Source organism: Mercenaria mercenaria, chromosome 14 (genome assembly GCF_021730395.1).
Source record: "Mercenaria mercenaria strain notata chromosome 14, MADL_Memer_1, whole genome shotgun sequence".
Classification (NCBI taxonomy): Eukaryota; Metazoa; Mollusca; class Bivalvia; order Venerida; family Veneridae; genus Mercenaria; species Mercenaria mercenaria.
The window spans coordinates 9,134,911-9,162,105 of record NC_069374.1 but is presented as its reverse complement, the minus strand read 5'-3'; the positions used below and the strand labels follow the sequence as shown (position 1 = coordinate 9,162,105).

The following is a 27,195-nucleotide window of genomic DNA, read 5'->3' as shown; positions in this document are numbered from 1 at the left end:
AATCATACATTAAATATTTTGATAAATCTAGAATGCACATTCCAACATAACAAGTCTGTTAATAACAAACTTTCTTTATTCTATGAATACCAAACAAATTCTGTTAAACATCGTTGAACTAACAAATGAAAGTTTGGCTATGTATTTATAATAAAATATTTTCATCATGAGTTAATTTAATATTAACCCTCTTGCGTAAATTCTCCATCGTCTTACCAAATACAGAATTGTTCATTAACTTAAAAAAGTCCTTTTCAAATGAATTTTTTGCTTTAGATCTTTTTTGAGTATTAAAATCAATATACTTTTTTAACCAAGGACTTTCATTAAAAGTTAATATTTTGTGTATTTTTGTTACTTTTAACCCTAATTGTGTATATAGTTCAAGATTTTTATAATGAACTACATAATTTTTTTTTTTCATTAAAGTTGGAACTAATTTTTTTACATTACCTTTTCCTATTTCAAATTCTGTTTTAATATTTTTACTATAATCAGAAAGCCATTCGTCTGGTATTTTAATTTTTTCAGGAGCTAAAGGATAATCGTTGTGGGTATTTATGTAATTCTTTCGGATATTCAAGATCACATTCAACATAAAGTTAGTTTTACCTTTGCAATTAATTTCTTAAATTGTTTTTTCGGATATAAATTTAAAGTTTCCAGAGGGTAAAGGTTGACACATAGCCCAACGTAAAGGTTATTGGCGTCGAGGTATTATAATGTATTTGTTTTCTTCTTTGAATTATAATCCTTCATATATTTATTGTTTGCTTTACTGTATCTGTTTGAAATATAACTTATTCCTCCTCTCAGTCCTTTTTCAATAAAAAGATACATATCAATATCAGTTATAAAATCTTACTTAATTCCAGTCATTTTTAACATTGCATCCCAAGCTAAACCAGGACTACTAAAATAATGACAAGGATCTAATTTGTAGTACTCTAAACATAGTTTTCTAAAATTTTCGAATACATCAGCTAAAAGTAATACGTCAGTTTTTAAATATAGATCATGATATTCTCCCATTGTTTTAATTTTAAATTTATTCCAAACATTTTTAGCATGTTCGTATTCATTATCAGATATGTGTGTTTCATTTAAAATTGAATAAAAATCTTCTTTAGAAGGTAATTTTGTTTCTTTGAATTTTTTAAATGAATCCATGTAATCATATGGATAAACACCTTTTGTTTTTAATAAATTAATGCTTTCACAATCAAATTATTGAGATAAATATTTAAATTCTGGAATATTTTTTACTAAGTTATCCAATGATTGAGACATAAATTGGAATGAATCAATAAAAACCAAGTCGGAAATCATAAATGCCATATATCTTTCCATATTGTTAGGAATAACATTAATTTCTTTTTTAAATTTTCCTATTTGTTGCATAACAAAATGAGCGTCATAACCTCTTAAATTATGAAAAATAACAGGAATTTTATGTGTTAGTTTAAAATTAATATTACATTCTGAGTGAGCACTTCCTCTGAATTTTCCTGACAATGGTCACGGACAGGATTTTCATTTTCCTTATATTCTTTTTCACAAATATGACAAAACTTTTGTTTTTTAAATTCACTTTCATCTTTTTTAGACATTCTTAGTTCTTTGTTAAAATGTTCTTTAAATATTTCTTTACAATATTCCTCTTCCTCAAGCATTTTTTCAATAAACTTAAAACTGCATTAGGACCTCTATAAATTCGGGTTGGTTTAGTATATTTATCGTCATAACAACAAACAACTTTATAGCGTAACCACAATCTATATGATTTTGATATGGTTCAGTAAATGAAGATTTAGTGATGTAAAGCAGTTTAAACTTTTTTAGTTATTGATTCAAAATCAGCATAAATTACAAAAGTACTGCTAAACCTTATGGTAATTTTTAAATTGTACTTTACTTCCCTCTTTTGGCATTTTTACACCTTGGGTACATTAATAGCTAAACAATTTGGAATATGTTCATTTAATATTCTTTCTGAGTTAAAATGTTGTAAGCAACTTTTACAAAAATATTTTCTATGTTGGTCTTTGGTTTTGTTAGTCATTAATCTATTAAAGTCTTTTATCCAAACATAATGTTGGACTACAGTTCTTGGGGGCTTACAGTCATCATCAGTTATTTTATCAGTTATTTTATCATTTATTTTATCATTAGTAATTAGCAACATGTCACAGTGTTCTTCGTATTGATATTTTGATATGTACAATGGATAAATACTATTTTCTTCATATCCAAATATATTAAATGATATTTCATTTAAAACTTCTATTTTAGGTATTTGATTTAATGTAACAGGAAATTTAATTCCAGTATAATCAAGATCGTTTATATGTTTTTTATATTTTGAAACTCTATGAGTGTTTTCTTTAATAGGAAATTTGTAAGCTAAATGACACCATCTAAAACATTCGTTATCATCATTCTTTATATTTATTAATCCTTTCATTGGATGTTTTAATGGTTTTGGTAATTCTAAATAACTTGAAGCAGCCAATGGACTATACTTATATCTATTTATATAATGGCATCAACTGACTCTATTCTCCAGCCACTTCCTTCAGAAATCCAATTACCAATTCTATTTATTATTTCATCAAAAGCTTGATGTAAAGTTTTTTTTTATTTCGTTTATGTTAATTATTTCTAAAGCCTTTGACTGAAAATAAGCTGATTTATATATTGTATCAATTTTATCCATTTTTGCAAAAGTTATTTTTAAAACAACGTTTATTTTTATACCTTTTAAAGTTTTAAGTTCAGATTTAAGTATTTCATAAGAGTTGTTTATAATTAAATATAATTGATTCTTTGGATCTTGTCTATATGTAATTTTAATTTCAAATTTCTTATAATATTGTTTTGTAGATCTCTCGATTTCCATCTATATATTATATTTAGAAAATAAAATTCGTTAAGCAAAAAAAGGATTAAAAAAATAATTAAAAAAATAATTAAAAAAAGTAATAAAATAAATAAAGTTTTAAATTGTCTTTAAGAATAATTAAAATATTTAAATTTATATCTTTTTCCATTAGTTTTTGATATTCCACATTTTACTCGGTTTTCTCCTTTGCAGCACATTGTTATTAACCCAGAATTAATACCAAGGTCTTTAGACGCTGCATAATTGCTTTTATATGTTTTTTCTTCATTAGTATCACAGTCGGTTGCAATAACTTTTTTAGGATTGTTTCGAATATTATTTGGTCTGGGACAATCACATAATCTTTCAGCATTTTCTTCTTCAGTTAATAGACAACCACAGTTCCATTCAAATAAATTATTTTTTAAAAGATAAGGATCTATAACATTTTGTAATTTTCAATGACATGATTTTTATATTCATCGCTAACTATTGATCAAGTTTTGATTTAATAACATTTCTTCTTTTAAGAACTTTCTATATGAATTTTTGTCATGGATTCATTATTTCTCCTAAAGTGCTAGATAATTTTTGGCATAATCATTCTATCTACCTTTCTATTAACCATCTATATATAATATACTTATAGAAAAAAAATCTCTAAAAAAACGCACCTAAAGAACATTTAAAAAATAGGTAATATTATCTATATCTTTTGAATAAGATTTAAAGTCATTTTTTCTAAATTGTTATCAACTGTTAAAATTTTAATACCTTCTTGAGACATTCTGTTTAACCATTCTTCGTGTAATTTGTGTAGTTTTTCTAAATAATCTAAACCAACTTTGTTTTCTTCCGTTCTGTTTCTTTTTTGAAGCCTTTTAAAACATATTTCTGGTCGGTTTTAACATAAACAAATCCATCAATTGGGTTTTTTCCGTATGGTTTTATAATATGATCAGTTAAGAAAAGATTGTATACTGCCCACTCGGGGTCATTTATAACACCATTGTTGTGATGTTGTTTTGTAAAAACGTTACTGTTAGTTAAATAACAACGTTCAAGGACAGAAACACCATTAAACTGTTTAGCAGAAGATAACATTTTTATATGACTGTTTAAAGTTGTTAGCTGAAAAGGAAATAAATATTTGGAAGGCTCTTGAGCAGCAAGTTCAAAAAGGTTATATGAATTATAACTTGGATCCATAACATTTTGCCATTCGTGAATTGGTTCTGGAATTATATTAAAATTAGGATTATATTCTTTAATAATATCTAAAAACGTACTTTTTCCTGATGCAATATTACCTTCAACTGATATGATTTTTCTCATTTATATAAAATACTTATAGAAAATATCTTTAATTAAAGTTAATATAACTCTTCTTCTTTTTTACTTTTATATCCGTTAAGTTTAAATTCCTTCATATACGTTTCAAAAGGCATTGAATATTTTTTCTTTCTGCATTTCTAATAGATTGTAAAATATCCTGAATAACTTGTTTCTCTTCTTCTTTATTTACTTTTCCAATCCGTGCTTTTGTTATTAGTTGTTTATTTGTGATGATGTGCTTTAAAATAAATTTCTTGTCGTCAAGTTTTAGTCTGTTAGTAAATATGGTAATTACTGATGGAACAGCGCCAGCAACTGCTACAAATATAGGAATAGCTGGAACAAGTGCTAATGCAGCTGAACAACCAAAGACACCTGCTGTAATATATAAATCCGGTACTTACTCTCCCACAAAATTTATAACTTTTTCTGTAAGCAGCAGCTAGTTTAGTTAAGTGAATAATTAATTGATCTATTGTTTCTATTCATTATTATTAGAAATAAGATTTTATTACTCATTTATATAATTAAACTTTTTATTTTCTAAATTAAATTTGTTCAAGATCGCTAAACGGAACCCAACTATTAAATTCTTCACTATAACCTTTCCATTTTACTAAAGCTTGTTTTTTCTTATAGTCTCGTCTAATAACTTTTTCTATTCTAAAAACTTCTTGTGTAGTAGGTAAAAGTTCTTGTTCATAAAATGAACCTTGAATTATTTCATCATTTAAATCTTTAATAGTGTATGTTCTGGGATTTGTATTATTAATTCCATAAATTATAAATATTTCCTCTGTCCAGTTTGGTGTATATCCTTTTTCAAAATGTCTTTTAAGTTTGCTTAAGCGAACTCGATCACCAATTTTAAATTTTGTTTTACTCTTTGGTATCTTTAAATCACCATATAAATTAAAGTAAACAGTACCTTTATTTAAGTTTTTACTAGCTCGGTTGGTGTCATTTTATACTAGAATGTTTTGTTTTGTTATATTTATCGACCATATCCTGCAAATTATCTAAATAAGTATAAGTATATTTGCTGTAAAATATTTCCACATTATTCTTTTTAAACTTCTATTAAATCTTTCTATTACTACAGCCTTTCTTCATTAAAATGTATGGTACATATTAATCTTATTTTTATTCAAAAATAATTCAAACTTTTTATTATAAATTCTTTTCCTCATCTACCCATAAATTTACTGGTAATCGTCCTTCTAAAATTATTTTTTCAAATGCTTCTGTAACAGATTCTCCAGTTTTATTCTTTAATGGAATAACCCAAGCATATTTACTAAATATATCATAACGGTTAACAAGTACTTTACTCCTTTATTATATTTTGAAAAAGCTTGCATGTCAACTAAATCAGCTGACCAAGTATCATCAATATCATTAACTATCACTCTTCGTTTCCTAAATTTTCTTTTAATTGGTTTGTGTAATTCTTCTGCTAATTCATCGCTCCATGTGATTCCGGGGGTATACTCTACCCCCTTTTCCCGTTTTTTGATTTTTGTGCGAGACCAAGTGTGTATTTCGTTTTGATAGCTGGTTTTACAACTAAATGTTTTGCAATCTTTTCTCCAAATGTTTTTGATTTAGTTTTATTTAAATTGGAAAGCATTTGTTTATCACTTTATCACATGTACCCTTTTTTACACCACTGTCATAACAAAAATCATGGTCCATACATATTGCATCCAGTTCATTGACAGGGGGTCCATTATCTAGGGGATTTCCTGGCCCACAATAATTATATCCTGGAAGTGTTAAACCTTTCTTAGGTAATAAAGGTAACATTGCTTTGTGAATATCTAAATTACCCCCTGTACTTTTAACAAACTTTGATTTCATTTTTCCACAAGATGAACAAGTAGCCTTTATCATTTTTTTCCCGTTTTTTGTTGTAACATAATGAGGATTTATATTATCAGTAAATCTTCTTTCTTTCAAACAATATATTTTATTCTGTAAACTCATCTATATCATATGTATTTAAAACTTTTTAGTTGGTTTTAACTGGGTTTAAACCTGTGGGTTTTTAATTGTCCAGCATTGGTCAGTTCGGACCAAAGACTAAATCTTTTTTTGGTTAAACCAAAGGTTTTCATTCGGTTTAACTAAAGATTTAAAAGATTTTTAGGGTATTAAGTAGTATTCTAAGTTTAGGGCAAGGTTAAAGTGCACTTATAGAATAGGGACAAGGGGTCAGGGGGGGGTTATATTGTTTTAAAATCGGTAGTTCTAATACTACTCTTGTTTTTCATACCAGCCGTGTCACGGTGCATAAAATTCCGAAAGGCACATGATAGTATACAGAGCCAGATATATTCACATGTATAAGAATCAAAAACTTAAATGCATTTTTATTCAGGCAAACCGACCTAGCTTACCCATATACTGCTGGGTTAAGATGCGAGAGTTGTCCGAATAATTGTATCAACGGGTTATGTGGTAAGCTGTTTATATCTTTTGATAATTACGCTCAATGACTTTATTCTTGAGTTCCGTACCAGGACCAAGGTTTAACGGACGTTTTTTTAAACAAATTTCTCCATCTACGTGATTCTAACACTTGAATTATCTATCAATGCCCCCCTGCTCTATTTAACATTTGCTGCACGGTAATATTTGGCACAGTGAATTTTTTTATAAACTTACACTCAAGCAATTTCCAGACTCCCAGATCCTGATGTATATAATTTAATGAAAACGCTACTAGTGTTGTTTGCTGCCATTTGTATATAAGTTATCATCTAAATTTAGATTACATTGTAAAGCAAACACAAAAGCTGCCCTTTATACTGTGTGTATGAAAATAATCATTCGAACTTTTTTTAAAAATAAATTGAATAAATTTTATTCTTAAACTGTATTAAAGAGATAGACCGGCCGTGAAACATTGTATGGAGATTATATTAAAAATGAGTGCAAAACATTATATTTTCTTTCACATCATTAAGATACTTTATAGCATAAGATTATTGCTGTGACAATCTAACTATAATATGTAACATGTTGGTTGTGTACACAGATTGCGGAGGACTAGTGTGTTATAATGGAGGCACTTTAGATGAAAGCTCGTGCAAATGCGAATGTTCTAAACCTTATACCGGCGAGAGATGTGAAATAAGTAAGTATTGCTCACTTTTTTTCATAAACGTTCTTCAAAAAAAGACGTAAAAATAGAATAACTATACTCTTTCTATATGAATGCAAAAAAAGTATTTATTGTCACTTTGCTTTCCACGCGGAAGCATAAAGGTATTTCTGTCCTATAAAACATATAAAGTAAAGCAAGTTTCAGAAAAAATGTACGCCTGTCGCCATCATACTCATTTACGTGTTTGTTTCTTGTTATATCGCATTTGCAAAATGGAAACATTGCGGTGTTCGACAATGTCACGGCTGGGACACCAACTAATCGTAACTTGTAGCCCAACCCATTTGCTTTTGTTACTTATTATGTATATGTGCTATGTATTATGTGTTCAGAAGCAATAAAATATGATTAAATCAACTAATCGTCCGGAATTCTGCATAATATATAACTCGAAAAGACATGCGTTACAATATAGTGCATAAATATTAATAGAAGAAAATTAAGAGAGTAGGAACTGTAAAGAAAATCCATGTTTCCATAAATATATACACTTACTCAATTTTAGTTGACTGCCCCGTTAGCGACAACTGGATCTGCGGCCGTGACTGGCCACCAAGCTATTGTGAAAGATTCTACAACGTACCCGAGGAATGTCCTTACATGTGTGGGATTTGTGGTGGTAAGTTAACATGCATGGCAATAACAAGTTAAACATGTACGACAATGTGGCCGAGGAATGTCCGTACATGTACGACAATGTGGCCGAGGAATGTCCGTACATGTACGGGATGTGTGTCGAGTCAATAACCTATTACTGCAACGTAGCGGAGGAATGCCACCGTTTATGTCGCAGTTAGGCAGTATGTTTGTTAATAATCTATAATTGCAAGGTAAGAAGTGAGGTATGACATGGTAAGTTTACATGTCTGTCAAAAACGTATTACTACAACGTTAACGAGGATTGGATTTCTGTGTGTAGAATATCTTGCATGTGCCAGTGACCGTAATCTTCAACGCACTTGAGGGAGGAATGTCTCGTCGCCCCTTAGGACGTGTGGGATATGCGACGGTATGTGTACATTTATGTCAAACACGTGTAAGTGGACTATCCTTATGTTAGAATATATAGGTTCAGGTGCCTCTCGAGTCCCTCCAATCGTGGGACTATTGCACTGGGGTCGTACTAGTAAAGAATAGTTCTATGGTTTCACATAGCAAATTAGAATTAATAACTGCCATAAAATACTGATAGACGCAGCATCAGGAGGACTTCATAACTTTTAATTGAAACATTCAATGATAACAAACACGTAGATATACATTATATAAAATAATTCGTTATCTTGCAGATGGAACAGCTATCACGAATGTAGTTACCACGCCGAACATTACAACATTTACGTCATCGTTCGGATGCCGCTACACTGGGGTCCGGGACGACGAAGGTATAATGCTTCGTGTGCCTAAAAGATACATGAGCTTGTTAATCATTAATATTAATGTGATTTCAAAAAAAGGTGTACGGAAAATTTGTCTCTAGAGTTGAACAATATGAGAACTAAGTAAAGTGTTGTTTTACCACGATACCAACCTTTCTGGAATGAACCAGACATTTTTACGTTTGAAGCACATTTGCCTGTACTTTCTGAATCCTACATTCCGAATCCAATACTTTAACAAATGTCAGCAGGTAGTAAGGCAATCAGTAACCCTTCCTTAACAAGCAACAGCTTACGAACCGGCAACATCAGAACGATTCTTCGTGGGATTCTAACCTTTTACATTTTGTTTCCGAAGAGAATGCCTGACCCACAAGGCAACGACGAACATCAAGCTACTATCGTGAAATACAAGGAATCTTTCAACTGTTTGTACTTTTAATGGCCTATAGTCTGGAAATAAAACATTTATCAGGTTATTTGCATTCTAGAAAATTGTTTGCATTTTATTAAATCGCACACAATCAGAATAAGAACATGTGACAAGAATAAGAATCGTAATGTTTGTATTTTAGCATCTTGTAGAAACTACGGAGAAAATGGTAACGATATGAGAATGTGTTCAAGTCAGGGAGGAACGGTGGGCTGCGGAGAATGTGACCGATACTTTAACATAAAGAGAGACTACTGCCCAGTCATGTGCGGCCTCTGCGACCGTAAGTACGGGTGTGTTAGTGGGGGTGATGGGAGGTTGTATAAGTATGGGTATATTTGTGTGGGAAGGAGGAGCGGACCGTAAAAGTGTGTTTGTAGAGGGGGGAGGGCGGTCATATACACAACAAGACAACTTTCGTAGTTCTATCTCTCTCATTTCTCCATACTCTCTTCATTCTTTGGAGACAAAATGTATTTGTGTGGATGTGTGCTCGGGTTTCACGTCTGTTTCAACAGATTTTCAATCATATAATCGACGGTGTCTACGTGTAGCAGTGAGTACAATGTCCAACTTTATAGTGCTGCCTCACTCGAGTATCATGCCGTAGACACGTGACATGATACCTAACCCAGTAACATTATACTGATACCGGGCTGACAAGTCCTAGCACTATCGTCTTAATGCTGAGCGCCAAACGAGGAAGCTACTAGTACCATTTTTACGTCTTTGGTTTGACGCGGTCAGGGATCGAACCCACGACCTCCCGCACTCGAAGCGGGAGCTTTACAACTAGACTATTGAGGCGGTGTAAAATATATTTGAATTTGCCATCTTTCCAGTCGTCCATCCTTTTGTTACAGCACGGAGTGCCTCTGTATCTTTCCATGAATTTTCAGATAATTACTTTTTACAATAACAATGAACATAATGTTTGCCAAGAAATGGTGATGAAGCATACCATGGCGCGTACTTGATTATAACCATATCAATTGACATTTTTGTCCTCTTGGAAATGTTTCAGTAGGCAAAATGTCTTGTTCCCTATCTTTCAGCTCCATGCGCGGGCAAGAGATGTAGTAATGGAGGAACATTGGACACGAACACGTGCGCTTGTAGCTGCAGAAAACCTTTCACTGGTGACACGTGTGAATTTGGTAAGCTCTTAATTTACTTTGGTGCTTTTAGTTAAAGTATTGTCAAAATGGGTATAAGGTAAATAACAATGCCAAAATTAATCATATAACTTATGTATATTAACAACTGAACGAAAAGTCCAATATTGTCGCAAGTGGAGTATCCACCAGTGAAAATGCAGTTACAAATGTATCGCGTATTCGTGAGTGAAACATAATTTGACCGTATATGTAAAACTAAAAACATTTTTAACCTTTTCCAAAGTTTTTTTTAGCAAATTTCATCGGGCACCCCAGTGAAAGATAGATTTGTTCTTTGTCTAATTACTGCTACATTTCAAGTACTCACTGGTATAGACTTAGCCTTCGTTCTTGATGTGAACTTTCTGGACAAATATCAGGATTCTAGTACAAACATTTCAACCAGTCCATATTTTGTGATATTGTGGCACGATCTCTGAATTTTGAAAAAAGAAAATTAATAATAATGAAAACAAAATGTGTGGTTTTATTACTCTGGTTTAAATGTTCACCCATTAGTAATATCTGTAAACTTCTGATATTTCATTTCCCGTCTTTTCAATTTCCCTATGACTGTAATGTGCCTCGACAATTCTCTAAATTAAGGAAAGTTAAATATGGTGTATCATGTTATAGCCTACAGATCGTATGACAATAAAATAGTAAAAAAATAGGTATCAGGGAATTAATGCTATATTCAAAGCTTTGAAACATAATTGCTGACAGAATATATGTTATGGAAACACAAGAATAAGCTATTCATACGTCTGAAAATTTAAAAAAAAACGTTTTAACTCTGTACTCGAGGTAAACTTCTTTAATATCTTACGTATTATACACAATGTCATATTTCTCCATGGCGGTTTTGGTAAAGACTACGGAAATGTTTTAAAGCCGTGTCGGCTCTAGTACGATTCCCGACCCGGTCATCTTTTTATCCCTGATTTTGCATTTTTAAGATAGCTTAGAAACATAAACTCAAATTCTAATGTTCATGATATTGCCAAACTTTTAAGAAAGATCTCGAGGTTAGTGTCTTTAACGCTGGTCAATCATTTGCTTGAAATTCCTGACAATATTATGTCATGCAAAACTCCAGTATTTTAAGAAGACTTTCAGAAGATTTAACTTTACCAGCTATTGGTACTTTTTGTCCCTAAAATCTGTTTGAAACGACCTAAGTATGACTCATTTGTTTTGCAGCTCAGTGCCCAATCAATGGCGACCCTGGGTTTTGTCGATTCTGGCCGCCAAGATATTGTCAGATGTATTACAATGTACCCGAGGAGTGTCCCTACATGTGTGGCATCTGTAAAACGGAAAATGCCCAAGTAAGCGTAATGGGAACGCCCGAACGCCGAGGACAGCCACTGAACAACCCCGTTATTAATACCCGGGCAAGACCTAAACGTTTAACAGATGCTGCAGAAACTCGTCGAAAACGATGAAGAAGTAAATAAAAACAACTCAGATCTGATTTGTGAACTGTTCTTTGAACATAGAGAGTGTAATTTATAAAAGTTACAAAATATTTGATCATGTTATATTTATTTGTATTTGAGTTAATGTGGTCAAAACTTGTACGTACTGTTAAAAAGTACTTGTCCACAGTTTAGGTGAAGAATTCCAATATCTGCTTTTGTTGTGGGTCCGTAACAGCTTCGGTTATTTTCGTATAAGTACGTATTACAACGTACAATGTTTTATTCGTACGCTGTTTCGACTTGTGCGTCGGAGATGGAGAGTCACTTGGCTCTCCGAGTCGACGAAACAGGTGAAAAACTCTAACGTAGATCTACGTAATCACACGAAAATTGCCAACATCCGTTACGGGTCCAGTACTATAAATGAATTACTGAGAGGTGCATGTAATCAGAATTGATAATCGGTAATAAAATGTACTAAATTATATACAGAATGTTGTTTTGGTTCAACATTTCAAAAGTATTTAGATATTACCAGCAAATGTGAAAAAATAAATACAATGATTTGTATATATTATATACATGTGTGCAATTTGATAATAAACATGCAATAAGTATTGAAACTGTATACAATTGTCAACAATTATAAACTAGAAAATGCTTTTGTAAAAAAGCGCATGTCTCCCCCAATGCAAAGTCCTATAGGCACGAAGTCAATAGGGGTCAGGAGCGAAAGTCAAAGAGACACTGATGGTTGGCTGCAATAGGGATCATCTACTTGGCATGTCCAGTCATCCCGCTAAATTTCAACACTAGTGGCCTAGTGGTTCTCAAGTCACTGTTCAGGCTCCTGTGACCTTGACCTTTGATCAAGTGACCTCAAAATAAATAGGGGTCATCTACTCTGCATGTCCAATCATCCTATTAAGTTTCAACATTGTAAGTCAAGTGGTTCTCAAGTTATTTCCAAAAAAATGATTTTACATGAACAGGCCACTGTGACCTTGACCTTTATTAGACTGACCCCAAAATCAGTAGGGGTCATCTACTCTGCATGTTCAATCATCCTATGAAGTTTCAACATTCTGGGTCAAGTGGTTCTCAAGTTATTGATCGGAACTGGTTATCAATGTTCAGGTCCCTATGACCTTGACCTTTAACGGAGTGACCCCAAAAACAATAAGGGTCATTTACTCTGCATGAACAATCATCCTTTGAAGTTTCAACATTCTAGGTCGAGAGGTTCTCAAGTAATTGATTGGAAATGGTTTTCCATGTTCAGGCCCCTGTGGCCTTGACCTTTATCAGAGTGACCCTAAAATCGTTAGGGTTCATCTACTCTTCATGACCAATCATCCTACGAAGTTTCATCATTCTGGGTCAAGTGGTTCTCAAGTTACTGACCGGAAATGGTTTTCAATGTTCAGGCCCCTGTGACCCTGACCTTTCACAGAGTGACCACAAAATCGTTAGGGGTCATCTGCTCTTCATGACCAATCATCCTATTAAGTTTCAACATTCTGGGTCAAGTGGTTCTCAAGTTACTGACCGGAAATGGTTTTCAATGTTCAGGTCCCTGTGACCTTGACCTTTAACGGAGTGACCCCAAAAACTATAAGGGTCATTTACTCTGCATGAACAATCATCCTATGAAGTTTCAACATTCTGGGTCGAGAGGTTCTCAAGTAATTGATTGGAAATGGTTTTCCATGTTCAGGCCCCTGTGGCCTTGACCTTTATCAGAGTGACCCTAAAATCGTTAGGGTTCATCTACTCTGCATGGCCAATCATCCTACGAAGTTTCATCATTCTGGGTCAAGTGGTTCTCAAGTTACTGACCGGAAATGGTTTTCAATGTTCAGGCCCCTGTGACCTTGACCTTTCACAGAGTGACCCCAAAATCGTTAGGAGTCATCTACTCTTCATGACCAATCATCCTATTAAGTTTCAACATTCTGGGTCAAGTGGTTCTCAAGTTACTGACCGGAAATGGTTTTCAATGTTCAGGTCCCTGTGACCTTGACCTTTAATGGAGTGACCCCAAAATCAATAGAGGTTATCTACTTTGCATGTATAATCATCCTATGAAGTTTCAACATTCTGGGTCAAGTGGTTCTCTAGTTATTGATCAGAAATGGTTTTCAATGTTCAGGCCCCTGTGACCTTGACCTTTGACGGAGTGACTCCAAAAACAATAGGAGTCATCTATTCTTCATGACCAATCATCCTTTGAAGTTTCAACATTCTGGGTCAGGTGGTTCTCTAGTTATTGATTGGAAATGGTTTTCAATGTTCAGGCCCCTGTGACCTTGACCTTTGACGGAGTGACCCCAAAATCAATAGGGGTCATCTACTCTTCATGACCAATCATCCTATGAAGTTTCAACATTCTGGGTCAAGTGGTTCTATAGTTATTGATCGGAAATGGTTTTCAATGTTCAGGCCCCTGTGACTTTGACCTTTGACGGAGTGACCCCAAAAACAATAGGGGTCGTCTACTCCAGCAGCCCTACAATCTTATGAAGTTTGAAGGTTCTAGGTCAAATGGTTCTCCAGTTATTGCTCGGAAATGAAGTGTGACGTACGAACGGACGGACGGACGAACGGACGGAAGTTCTAACGAAACGGTCTTTATGTGACACCCCCATTCTTCTCTCTATTGTTCTAACAGTCACATAAAAAGAAAATAGTCACATAAACAGAACGGAATGAATGACATCAAAGAGAAAGTACCGTTATGCAGTCACTTAACCATCATTTCGCGGGCACGGACGGACGGACGGAAGGACGGACGGACGGACAGGGCAAAAACAATATGTCTCCTGGGGGAGACATAATAATGTACACTGGACCTTATACAGAACAAGTTGCTTGCTGCTGATGATGTAAAATTTAACAAGGATGCTGATAGAGTCACAATACCATGTCTATATGTTCCAGATGTTGTTCAAAGTTTTTGCTGAAGATTATTTGCTCAGTAATTTGATAATTTATTGATCTTAAAATTGCAACAAAATCCATTAATAACATAATGCAAATTTACTCATTTTACCTATTTTTGAAAAGTTTCAAAAGTATATTAAAAATTACAGAATTTACAAACCAGAGATTAAGCGTTGTAAGTTAATTAAGCCAATATTTTGGCAAAAATATAAAAACGTCGTTGTCGGATCTTATTGAAAAGGAATATTGATATTTGTAAGATATTTTACTATTTTCTAATAAATCAATGAAATTTACACCTCTGTTTTCTTATCAAGTTTTAGTATTCACCCGGTTTCTAAATAAAAACAGCATTTACGTATAATTATGTATCATTGCGATTTTTATAAATAGGATGCGAAAGTAAAATGAGTAAGATTGTGCCTTTGTGCGATTCGGTATTTTTGAAATATTGAGATCTTATTAACAGAATATTGGCAAAAAGATATCTCTAATTTAAAAAAAAAAACAGTATTTTTTAAGGTTCTGGCAAAGAAGTTTATGTTGGGTAACCCGCTTTTGTTCAGTACATTTTATCATTTAAATGCTGATTTATTAAAAATCCTCATCAAATATATTTAACTTGGCTAGAGTGAAATCTCAGTTGATGTCACATTTGGAAATGTAATTTGTTTATTTATAGATTTATTCTGCGTTTTATAAACATTTATAATACAGCCTAATACAAAGTACTGTTATAGACGCACAAACGTATCTTTGTTTTTGTTTTGTTGGATTTAACGTCGCATCGTCACCCTTATAAGGTGATATGGAGACTTTCAAGGACAAGTGAGTCGTGGCGACCTTAACGACTCGGCCACGGAGGCGCCACAAGCATATCTGTTTTATTTACCCAGATACTATGCAATAATTGTTCATATTTTGCGTATAATTTATATCTAACAATTTGCATTAAGTTTGTAACTATAACAGATAATTGAACACACATTTGAGGTAATGATAGATGGCGATGAGACCAAGTGCAGAGCATAAAAAACTATCACTATGTTTTGAATAATTTCCACATAGCCTTTTTTCTCGGAACATAATTTTGCAACTATTGGTGAAAATTTAAAGAAACTCCCAACTATGATGATGTTAAAGAATGAAATTGCAGTAAACAAGAACACAGTCTGTTTTTAATAGTTTGGAAATTGCTCCAAATTTTCTCCATTTTTAAATGTGCAATAGCTGCCATATAACTGTAACAACATACACAACTAGTCAATTTTACGGGCACTTTGTAGCAGTTAAATGTGAATTGCTGCAAAGTTTCATTGTTTGAGAAAGCAAAATTAATACAAGAAAAAAATACATGTACAATGTAGTTGTTTATGTAATTACAACCTGTCAATTCCATCTTCTGTGTTTCTAATGTTCATTACGAAAAATATTGTGTCTGTTGAGCTATAACATTAATGTCAAAATAGCAGACGATAAGTTTATAACACGTTATAGCACGTAAATTGCTGTAATCATTTCGTCGAAGACATCAATACTATTCGGGGTACTGGTGCCTGTCTCTATACATGCGTAACAGCAAGCTGAAAGACATCTATGTAATCTCCCGAGTATACTACAATGAGTTTGTTCCCATTTGGATCAAAGCAAATACTGGATACTCGTACATATGAATCTCTGGGGTTTTCAGCTACTTCTCTAACAATTACACCGATAACTCTTTTCGGCTTTTCACTAATTTGAACAATATTTAATGATTCTACTTCACAAACAAATAGGTTTCCTCTCTTGTCAGCACATACAGCCGTTGTTTGAATCAAGTTAGGATCTGTGAATGTTGATTCATAGTTTCCAAACGAATCAAACGTTATCAGACCATTATCTCTGTCTACCACAAAAACTTTGTCTCCAATCGTACTAGGAACTACCATTCGACATTCACTGAAGATTGGATTACCTGCGTTTTCAGTATCTGTTTTACTAAGAAGAATGCCGCTCATATCATAGATGTAGACGGAGATATTCCGATCGCTGATAAACAGTTTTCCGTCTTTAAAAGCAAGACTGAAGCAAAAGTGCCCTAGACGTAGCTTTTTGTACTTTACCATTTCTTTTCCAATTGCCACAAACTGAATGACGTAGTTGTGATGGGATACAGCAACGTTGTTCGGATATGTCTCACATATAGCAAAGGGACTGTCATTTAGTTCTACATAATCTCTGACAGAATATGAAGAAAGATCCACACGTTTCAAAGTAATGTTGCCATAATCGGCAAGTAGCAATGACCCATCATCAATAAAGCATGCCCCAAATATGTTACACTTGTTTATATCATTTGGAGTCCGAACATACACTTCTGTTAGCTTTTCCTCCGCATACGTTCTTTTTGAAATAAAAACTTGTCCAAACGTGTACATTTCTTCTAGAAATTCTTGAATGATTGAATCAACGGAGAAAGACGTTCCAACTTCATTTGTTCTCTGTAGAAGACATTCAGCCTCGTTTGCTTTACGGATCACTTTCTCGGAGGTTTTCACACAGACAAATTCCTGAACCCTGTTTCCAACGGACTTCATTAGTTGACTAGCAGTTTGTTTCAGTTCATCGATACATTTTCTTACTTCAATGATCTCCGTCTGTAACACTGCTTCTGTTTTGTCACACTCGGTTTCAACTTTCTTTACTAGATCAGTTTCAAGTTTTTCCAAAGCGGCTTCCATTTCCTTTCGGAACTTTTTAACAGAATCAATTACTTCTTTTCGACATTTTATATACTCTTCCATGCGTGTCTCCTTAGATTTCTTGATATCTTCCATACCTTTCTGTATATTGTGTAGTTGCTTGGTTGCTTCGTCAAATTCTGACCGCCTATATAAACTGTCAATTTCATCTGGTATCAAATGTATGCTCTGACACGATCTGTAAAAGAAATGTATCATTTATAATTACAATTTATAATCCAGGCAGTGCATATTTGTGTATTTATTTTGTAAAAAGCATGTTTAGTATGACAATCAAGTTTTCCATAGAAATTGTCCTCGATGAGCTTTGTTTTGGTAAAAGTACACCCGTATCCCGATATCGGAGCGAATGGAAATTCACTCCGGAGTCCACAGTTGGGAAGCAGCAATGAACCATCATCAATGAAGCATGAAACGTAAAACAACCCAATGTTTTTTGTTTTTTTACACAGTTTACTTATAAATCTACATTTAAAAGTGGGCATAACTATGAACCATCTAGTTAATTATACACACAACCTAATTTGACTGATCTTAAATACCGTATAAACCTTATGTCTGTATGTCTGTACATATCATTCATATGAGGAAAGAAACGAAGGTATTAGATGCTAGAAAAGAACAATCTGCTTTCTACACAGAAAAACTTTGCACAACAAAGATGGTACACATGCATCCCCTCCAATCCAGACCCCACCTCCACCCCCAGCCCCGAGATATTAAATGAAGGACACTAAAATACATGGTCTAATGGCTGGGAAGGGAAGCGAGATTTGGATATGTTGGATGCGGGATACTAAGATACAACAAGAGCTGTCTGTTGACAGCGAACTCGATTATTTGAAGAAGTGATTAAGTCTGCTTATTTTTCAAATGGTCTAGTTAAAACGTTGTGAGTAGAAAGGTTCTGTACTCTTGTCTCCACATAGAGAAAATGATGGAAAGCAAGTGTTTAAAGGTTCAAAGCCATAAATTAAACTGTTAAGACAAAGTATTGAACGGTACGCAAAACTTAACTAATTTCTATGTCAAAAAGGGCCATAACTAAGCCAAACTCCTTGTCCCTTGTCCTAGTTATGTAGTCGTGCCTAACATATGGAAAATGTGAAAGTAAATAAGTGGTTAAAGTTTCAAAGCCTTATGTCAAACAGTTTAGAAACAAGTATGGACTGGTAAGAAAATACTCCAAGTCCAAAACCGTGAAAAATTCAGCCAAATATCTTTGCTATAGTTACATACCCTTTACTACTGATGGAGATCATGACAATGAACACGTATTCAAAGCTTCAAAGCCATATGTCGAATAGTTTTGACAAAACGTGGACATGTACAAAAACTGAAGTCAGTTTTCAAGTCCATAAAGGGCCATAATTTAGCTACAATAGTTGACAGAGTTATGTACTCTGGCGATATATGACCGTTTTGTGTCGATTCGCCGTAAAACCCGACTCACTCACTCACTCACTCACTTGCCTACAGATAGAAACTGATACAATGAACAGGAGTTCAAAGTTTCAAAGTCACAAGTCAAATAGTTTTGACAAGATACGGACTTTTACGAAAAATTAACCAATTTCCACGATTGTCCAAAAAGGGCCATATTGTTATTAATTGAGCCAAACTACTTGACAGATTTATGTACTCTTGCCTACAGATGGAGACTGTTGAAGCAAACAAGTGATAAAAGTTTCAAACCATGTGTCAAGTAGTTTATACAAAATAGGAAGTGGTAGGAATACCTAACCAAAATTTGTAAGTTAAAAGAGGTCATAATTCAGTCAAAATCGACGACAGAGTTATGTACTCTTGCCTAAAACTGGACATAGTGATGAAAGTTTCAAAGCTATATGACCAGTTGTGACGACGAAGCCGTGGTATGACAGCTCTCCTTAGTTTTCAACTAGTCGAGCTAAAATAACGTTTAAAGATTTCTGTTATTTTGACGAAAACTTAAACAACACGAAGGGTGTCTCTACGATTAGAAACATTGAGTAAAAGTGCCCCACCACACCTAAAATTGCTACATAAAATGCTATCATCAATTCCAAAAAGAGACATTACGTAACAAACAAACATTGGACACGAAACTCAAATTGCGAACAACTACATACTTGCATGCAAAACTTCAACCGAATTTTTAAGACTAGAAGGGCAATAATTTGAATTAATTTCAGGTATGAGTTCTCTAACTTGAGAATGTAAGTAGTTTGATCAGAAATATGTCTTGTGCGGAGTTTCATATGTCGCTGGAACTGAGATACAGGAAAACCTTAATCTCTTGATGATACAGGAAAACCTTAATCTCTTGATGAGATGATCCTTTGACCCAAGTTTCGTGAAATTCCTTCGAGGGGTTTAGGAGATAAAGAGCCTAACCAAAATGGAAGGCTCAAACATTTGACCCAAAGTTGTGACCTTGAACTTGAGCCAACATGGCGCACTCATGAGTTTTGCACATTGTTTTGATGAGATGATCATTTGACCCAAGTTTCATGAAAATCCTTCAAGGGGTTTCAGAGATAAGAGCGGACATGAAATGGAAGGCTCAAACCTTTGACCCCGAGTTGTGAGCTTGAACCTGAGCCAATATGGCTGACTCATAAGTTCAACACCCACCACTCGTTTCATTGGCTTTCATTGGCCTTGGAGGTGATCATTGTTAATGTGTGTGTGTGTGTGTGTGTGTGTGTGAAGGAGGTGGGGGCGATTTGGAATTTGAAATGATCTGCAGATTTAAGTAGGGTATTGTGTAACCTGTAGGGGTAAAGGACAGGTTTTCTCTTCCTATGTATCCTAAGGGGATCTCTCCCTTACCTGGATTAAACTCCATGGCCCAATCCGTTACCTTAATAACTCTAATAAATGCAAGTTTTGCTGTAAGCTTTCTACTGAAGACTAGGATCAATTGGATTTGAATAACAGTTAACAGGTTAAAACGAATCGTTCTACTAGTCCTTTGAATGACCCTTTGTTAGTGGATACCTAGTTTGTCGCACAAGAGCTTTGTAGCTCGTGTTGCATGTTAGATTATATAAATAAATTATATAACAAGAGCTGTCCGTAGGACAGCGCGCTCGACTTTTCTCAGTGCTTGACTCTGAATTAGAGCTTTGCCAGTAAATAAATCCAAGTTAAAAAGGGACATAACTCTGTCAAAATTAAAATCATAGTTATGGGAATTGTGTCTCCTGGTGTAGACTTTGATAGTAAATAACTGTTTTGAGTTTCAAGTCAAAAGCTTTAATAGTAACAGAGATATTTGACTTTATCAAAAATTTTAACAAAAAATTCTAAGTTAAAATGGGACATAATTCTATCAAAATTCAAACAGAGTTATGGGGATTGTTTTTCCTCGTGTAGACTTTGACGGTAAATAAGTATTTTAAGTTTCAAGTCAAAAGCTTTGATAGTAACAGAGATATTTGACTTTATCAAAAACTTGTGACCAAAACTTCTGTCAAAATTCAAACAGAGGAATGGGAATTGTGTCTTCTGGTGTAGATTTTGATAGTAAATAACTACTTTGAGTTTCAAGTCAAAAGCTTTAATAGTAACAGATATATCTGACTTTATAAAAAAACTTTAACCAACGGCGACACCAACATCGGGGCGAGTACAACAGTCGAACTAAAAAACGTTAAATAAAGCTCACCTTTACTTTTACCTTTTAAAAAGATAGTTTGGAGTTTCCACCATCTCCGCCATTTGATTGATTTATAAAGGAAAACTGCACCAATCACCATTTTTGAGAAGAAAAGCAATTTATTATAGTTTTATACGCTCAATATTTTTGTAAATTATTATGGCTACATAAATACGTTACGTTCACAACCTACAGTACAAAGAAAAAGTTATACCTATGGTTGAGAGCTGCACATGTTGGACACAGTATCTCTTCGTGGTTGCTGCAGTACATCTCTAACAGCCTGCCTCTATGGATGGAGCAATATTCTGTCGGAATGTTTTGCAAAGTAGACGGCAAGCCAGCTGTAGACTTGTCCAACAATCTGTGTCCACTCATTGAAGAAAACATTTTATGCATGTCGGTACAAGAAGCACAATAATATTCCTGACATTCTGTACAATACGCCTTTGCTTCTCTTCTCACATTTTTCCTTGAACAAACACTACACGAAATGTTTTTAATTTCATCGGATGCATTTTCAAATTCTTCAGTCGACATTTTTTGTTAGCTGATCTTGTGGTGAACATACGGTGAGATTTATATACATGTACAATGTATTCAATCCGATTCGAAGTGACCTTGTCGACAAGGCCCATTTACTGTAAGTTAATCCAGTAATTATCAGGTCTATTGTGACATCTATACTGCTATTTTTGAGATTCTATTGCAGATTAATATTTTTGCAAGAAAACATATCGAGAGCTCTACGCGAAAGTAGTCTATCTGCTACTATTTCTGTGTACACTTGTTTCGCGTTGAGTCCTCGATATATTATAATTATATACTAAAATAAGTCTCTAGCGCTAATATTTCATTTAGTAATAGTACATTTCATTAATCCAATGTTAATTTTAAAAAACATGTTTCAAACTTCCTTTATTCTTTTAACCTTTTAGCTGGAACTTTATTTAGTCAGTTGTAAACAGATGGTACTGTAGATCTGCATCCCGGCAGTGCGTCTATCCGTAAAAATGACAACTAAAACAGTAATGGGATATCTTCACGATAGAACATAAATAGTGATAAAGCCACATAAAATATCTTTTCACAATTTATATCATAGAGAATATTCAGAAGAAAAATTATTGTATATCACAAATGGTGTGATCTTATAACTTACAAATATAGACTCTTGGCAGTATAAATATGTCTCATAAGCCATATTTGGCTGGGTATGTAACAAATGGTGTTGTTTTCTAATTATATGTGCTCGGATATGTATATATAGATACTGATGCATAGTCTAGAGCGAAGACGTCACCACCGAGGCGCATAGCGTCGGAGCGCTGAGAGCGGGTATGTATTGGAGCGGTGCCTTTGCCTTTGCCCATGTTAGAGGGGACTGGGGGGAATCCCAGGATCTCCCCCCCACCCCCTGGATTTTTTTCTGAAATAAGGTATGAAATTGTGGCCTCTGGTGCATTTACTGGTGGGGGGGGGGGGGGGGGGAGGAGGGCAAAAGCCCCCCCCTGGACCCGGGTATGATACATGTAACCTTTAAATAAACAATACAGCTGTTTAATTGTTATTATATCAGAGTATTCATTAGTCTATGCATTGGCATTTAGAGAGAGGGCAATACGGATATCATGCACGGTAATTTTGTTTTGTTGATAACATCTCACACCACAGGAGTCAGTTCTGGATTTTTATGTTAGTATTTTCTAGTCTGTAACCAATCCATGATTTACATATTTCATATGTTTCAGCAACACCTACAATATTATAGTTTACATAAAGAAATATTAACCGATCAAAATGCAATTATCTGAAAGAAAATAGTACCTTAACCCTTAACGTTCCGAAACACGCAAAATAGTTCCTAACGTACTTGATTCCCCGCACTCCCACCCCAGCAGGGGGATCGCTATATAGCCTCTATAGCTTTAACCCTTAACTGTTAAAAGGGGTGCTTAACAAAGAGATACTGACAGAATGGCGAACAGTGCAGATCATGATCATACTGCACGGATGTGCAGGCTGTTCATAATCTACACTGCTCGCAAAGTCAGAATCAGTCGTGTCCAGCATGATAAGGGTTAAGAGCCAGTCTATCTACTTTGCCGTCTGTCGTCCGAAAAGTATCATTTCTAATGTCTGATTAACAAAACTATTGAGTCATGTAACTCAAGACTGTCAATACTGCCAATGTTTTTTTTTTTTCAATTACTCGTCTGAATTCTCTCCTCCATTGACTGATCATTGCGACTGATTCAAAACCTTTTCCAGAACTGTTGTTGTTGTTGTATTTTGCAAATTTTATTTTCAAGTAAACAATGTACAGTGAAATATCGCTCGCTGGGACATTGCTGACTAGAGTACCCGGGTGCACCCGACGAATTCATGGTCCCCCGACATGTTAGCTTGCTTATCCACTTGCGACTTCGAACGATTAGTGTTAAAATTATTATTTTGAGACTTTCCCCTAAATTATCATGTTGTACAAGTACAGATCCGTGACTGGAAATGTTTTAAAATTCGAAGTTACTTTGAGTCTGCATCTTGTCTAGTCCATTCAATTTTATCATAAACAGTAAGAGGGGTTGCACATTTCATTACCTCTTATGGGCAGTGTCGGATGTCGCGTTCTGTACATCAAATAATCTTCTTATAGATTTTATTAATTTAAACATTGGCACAGGAAAAGTAGTTTTGACCAGCGCGAAATAATACTTGAAATGTTTGCGTTTATTTACGCAAAAACGCATTTCTTTTTTTTTTAAGTAATGTTTTTAAAATTAGTATCAGTTTAATTATGATACAGTGTATACGCATAGAAGCTGAATAAGGCTGTTCTTGGGAGTTCCAAGACTATGACTAAAACAAGGTATGCTCCATAGGTTCAAGTTATAACACTCTGGGAAAGCTTAATATGTTTAAGTAATTTGATTAGTTTAATGAACATTTCTGTTTTCAATTTACAGTATTACTTCATCGTATGACAAAATTACAATGTTGAATGGTTGCCATTTGAATCAAAAAGTATCCCGGACATTTCCAGCCAGCAGAGTTTAGGTTAATATTTTAAAACATAATGTTCTAAACCAAGGACAAATTTTTCCTTTAACAACCAAATTAAATCAAATGATCTTAACTATTTTGCTAAATACAGCTTGTTAATTGTATATAATTCTTTCAAACTATAAAGACTATAACAAGTCATTTTAAGGATAGATACAGATAATGAAGACAAAATACTTGAATAAGTCTATTCAGAAAACCTCTGATCATGCACATTTCAGTGCAAGTAAATAATCAGTAAATACAAACATATCTCTTAATTATTTCCAACAAAAAACCTCTTTTTATTTAAGAAAATGTACATGTAGATTGATTAGGCTGTTAAATGCCTTGCATATATCCTTAAATGAAACCAGAGTCACTGATCATCAATTTTACTGAATTTCGGAAGCTAAACAGAATGTTGATGCTAGTTCATAAAAGAGATCAGCTAGGAATTCAGGTGTTCTCTTAAATCATTGGCAAGTTAGTATACGAGCTTTTACAAACGTGGGGTGTGGGGAAGGACTGAGGGGCGAAACGTCACAGCAAAATATTCATAATACAAATTGTGCAAATTCCATTCTTACAAACATAACAATACAGTACGAGTTGAGTACACAACAATCAGGTGTAGTTTTAACATTTCTAAACCTGAAAAGGGGACAAAAAAATTAGTGTATACACATTTCCGTCGGTGATATTTTGTCTACAGTTGATTGTGCCAAAGATGAATTTCGGACCAAGCCGAGACAGTAATTTGTACATTTACGTGTTTAACAGTTGACTTGTGAAAAGAATCTGTTTAACACTGCACTAAGTTCAAGAATAATCTGCATGCATAATCAATACATGCATTCGACTAGGTGATGCATTTTATGTCACAAAAGTACACTTTCTAATTATTTGAAGCAGAATAACAGTTTGATTTAAAGCAAGCAAACGAAATAGGACACTTTAATTCACTTTAGTGTTGATCTCCACACCACTATCACGGCATATCCGACCCTGAACATAGCTGTCCAAAATAGAGGCGGTTCGCTGTACTAGAAATCAGGCATTTGATCTCAAGACTCTGTGCAACATGTGGTTATTCGGAACGTTTGTATCAAGTAAGTTATTGAAAAAAAGACATACAACAAAATCAACACATGTTACCAGCCCTTTATCTACATGTATGACCTTAACATAACTTGAACAGACTTAACATGGTAGAAATGACGTGTTCTATGCATAAACTTTGTGCCAAATCGTCCTAAGATCCATAAAGTTTGTAAAACACATAGAACATTATTACACTGTTACTGACTTTGTTTGGTGAAATACTGTCAACCAGCTCTTTATGTACAGTCAAGCTAAACCATTTTAACCTTTAGCATGCTAGATAAATTGTCGTCTGCTGGAAATGTCGTCTGCTAAAATTGTAAAGTTCATTCAATTTGCTCCAAAATTGGAAGAAATATTGTCAGAGTAGCAAACAGCTTGGAACCTGATCAGACGCCGATTTAATCGGCGTCTGATCTGGTTCCAAGCTGTTTGCAAAGGCTGTTAAATTCGCCTGCAGCAGGCTAAGAGTTAACGAAGTTTGACGAACATCCACAAAGCAGTCGATGGAAGAGGGTGGAAGTTGGTATCTTCTATCGAAGCTGTAAAATCTGACACAGAACCCAAGCTTCAGATAAGCTCAAATCACAACATCCAACATATATTTTAGAATTTTATTGGTGGAGCTGCGTTCAATAAAAGCTTGATGCCCCCGGTGGCACCCTTCTCGATACAAAGCACCCCAAGTCCAAAACGAGGTCAAGGTCAAACTGTGGACAGGTGATGTTTGAAGATGAGGAATGGTCACAGATTACATTTGTATTAGTATCAATTCATTCTTGTAAGTGGTATTAATGCTAGACGAAACGGTCCCATTTGGTTAACCAAGAGATGGCCCATATAAAGCAACTCTGGTCCAAAATGCGGTCATGGTCAAAGTCAAACTGAGGTCAGGTGATGTCTAAAGATGAGGAATGGTCACAGGTTACATCTGTATTAGTGTCAATTCATTCTTGTAAGCGGCATTGATGCTAGACGAAACGGTCCCATTTGGTTAAATAAAATGCATATATAGCAACTCAAGTCCAAAATGAGGTCATGGTCAAAGTCAAACTGAGTTCAGGTTATGTCTGAAGATGAGGAATGATCACAGGTTACATCTGCATTAGCATCAAGTCATTCAAGTAAGGGGTACTGATACTAGACTGAAACCGTCCCATTTGGTTAACCTCGTACGGACGGACGAACGGACAGGACGATCACTGTATGCCTCCCGCATCAGTAGATGCCGGGGGCAACAAGAGCACCACTGGAGAGTGCCATCGCTCATCTGTTAGTGCTGGATAATAAACAAGGAAAGAGTTATGGTTCTTGGTCTTCTTACTCATCTTGCTCAAGAACACTGAACTTCAACAAAATACAGCCCATAAGTCTAACAAAATGAAAGGGAGAGTTATGGATCCAGCATAAGACTCCAGCAAGGTTTCATGAATCTACATCAAATACTTTTTGAGCTAGGCACATAATCAGGTGAAAATGTGCTTATATTTTACTATTTCAGGGGCCATAACTTTAAAAATAGGCAATGGAGCAAGCCCAAAAAATAAGAGGTAAGCAAGTTTATATGTTGATAAAGACTTAAGGAGGTTGTCAACCATTTATATTAAATACTTCTTGAGCTAGGTGTGTCACAAGATGAAAATGCACTTTTTTACTTTTTCAGAGGCCATAACTCTGAAAATAGGGGGCGGACCCAAACGAAAAATAGGAAGCACACAAGTTCATATCATGATTAAAACTCATGCAAGGTGTCATGAATCTATATCAAATACTTTTTGAAATAGGCATGTCACAAGGTGAAAAATGTGCATTTTTGACTATTTCAGGGGCCGTAACTCTGAAAATAGGGGACAGACTCAAATGAAAAATAGGTGTGCAAGTTCTTATCATGAAAAAAAACTCATGCAAGGTTTAATCAATTTACATTATATACTTTTTGAG

The 27,195-nt window shown here is 34.4% G+C and overlaps 2 protein-coding genes across 2 annotated transcripts in view; one reads left to right on the top strand and one right to left on the bottom strand.

Annotated features, from left to right (window-relative positions):
- The window catches only part of LOC123526325 (uncharacterized), a 32,332-nt gene extending 20,067 nt beyond the window's left edge, over positions 1–12,265 (top strand). The window contains exons 7-13 of the mRNA XM_045305421.2: positions 6,597–6,676; positions 7,257–7,355; positions 7,891–8,004; positions 8,675–8,770; positions 9,340–9,480; positions 10,253–10,354; positions 11,558–12,265. Coding sequence (XP_045161356.2) covers positions 6,597–6,676; positions 7,257–7,355; positions 7,891–8,004; positions 8,675–8,770; positions 9,340–9,480; positions 10,253–10,354; positions 11,558–11,802 — 877 coding nt within the window. The 3' untranslated portion in view covers positions 11,803–12,265. The remainder of the gene's footprint in view (positions 1–6,596; positions 6,677–7,256; positions 7,356–7,890; positions 8,005–8,674; positions 8,771–9,339; positions 9,481–10,252; positions 10,355–11,557) is intronic.
- A 145-nt stretch (positions 12,266–12,410) lies between these two features.
- LOC123528190 (uncharacterized) lies at positions 12,411–21,708 on the bottom strand. The gene is made up of 2 exons (XM_045307922.2): positions 21,323–21,708; positions 12,411–17,643 (listed from the first exon to the last, which is right to left on the bottom strand). The coding sequence occupies exons 1-2, from the start codon at positions 21,646–21,648 to the stop codon at positions 16,284–16,286; spliced, it is 1,686 nt and encodes a 561-aa protein (XP_045163857.2). The 5' UTR covers positions 21,649–21,708; the 3' UTR covers positions 12,411–16,283.
- Between the last annotated feature and the right edge of the window lie 5,487 nt (positions 21,709–27,195).

Bases quoted from the DNA above. Each gene is read 5' to 3' on its own strand.
- LOC123528190 (XM_045307922.2), bottom strand. From the start codon at position 21,648: ATGTCGACTGAAGAATTTGAAAATGCATCCGATGAAATTAAAAACATT. The intron at 17,644-21,322 runs GTATAACTTTTT...TTTCTTTTACAG, and splicing joins TGTGCAGCTCTCAACCATAG to ATCGTGTCAGAGCATACATT.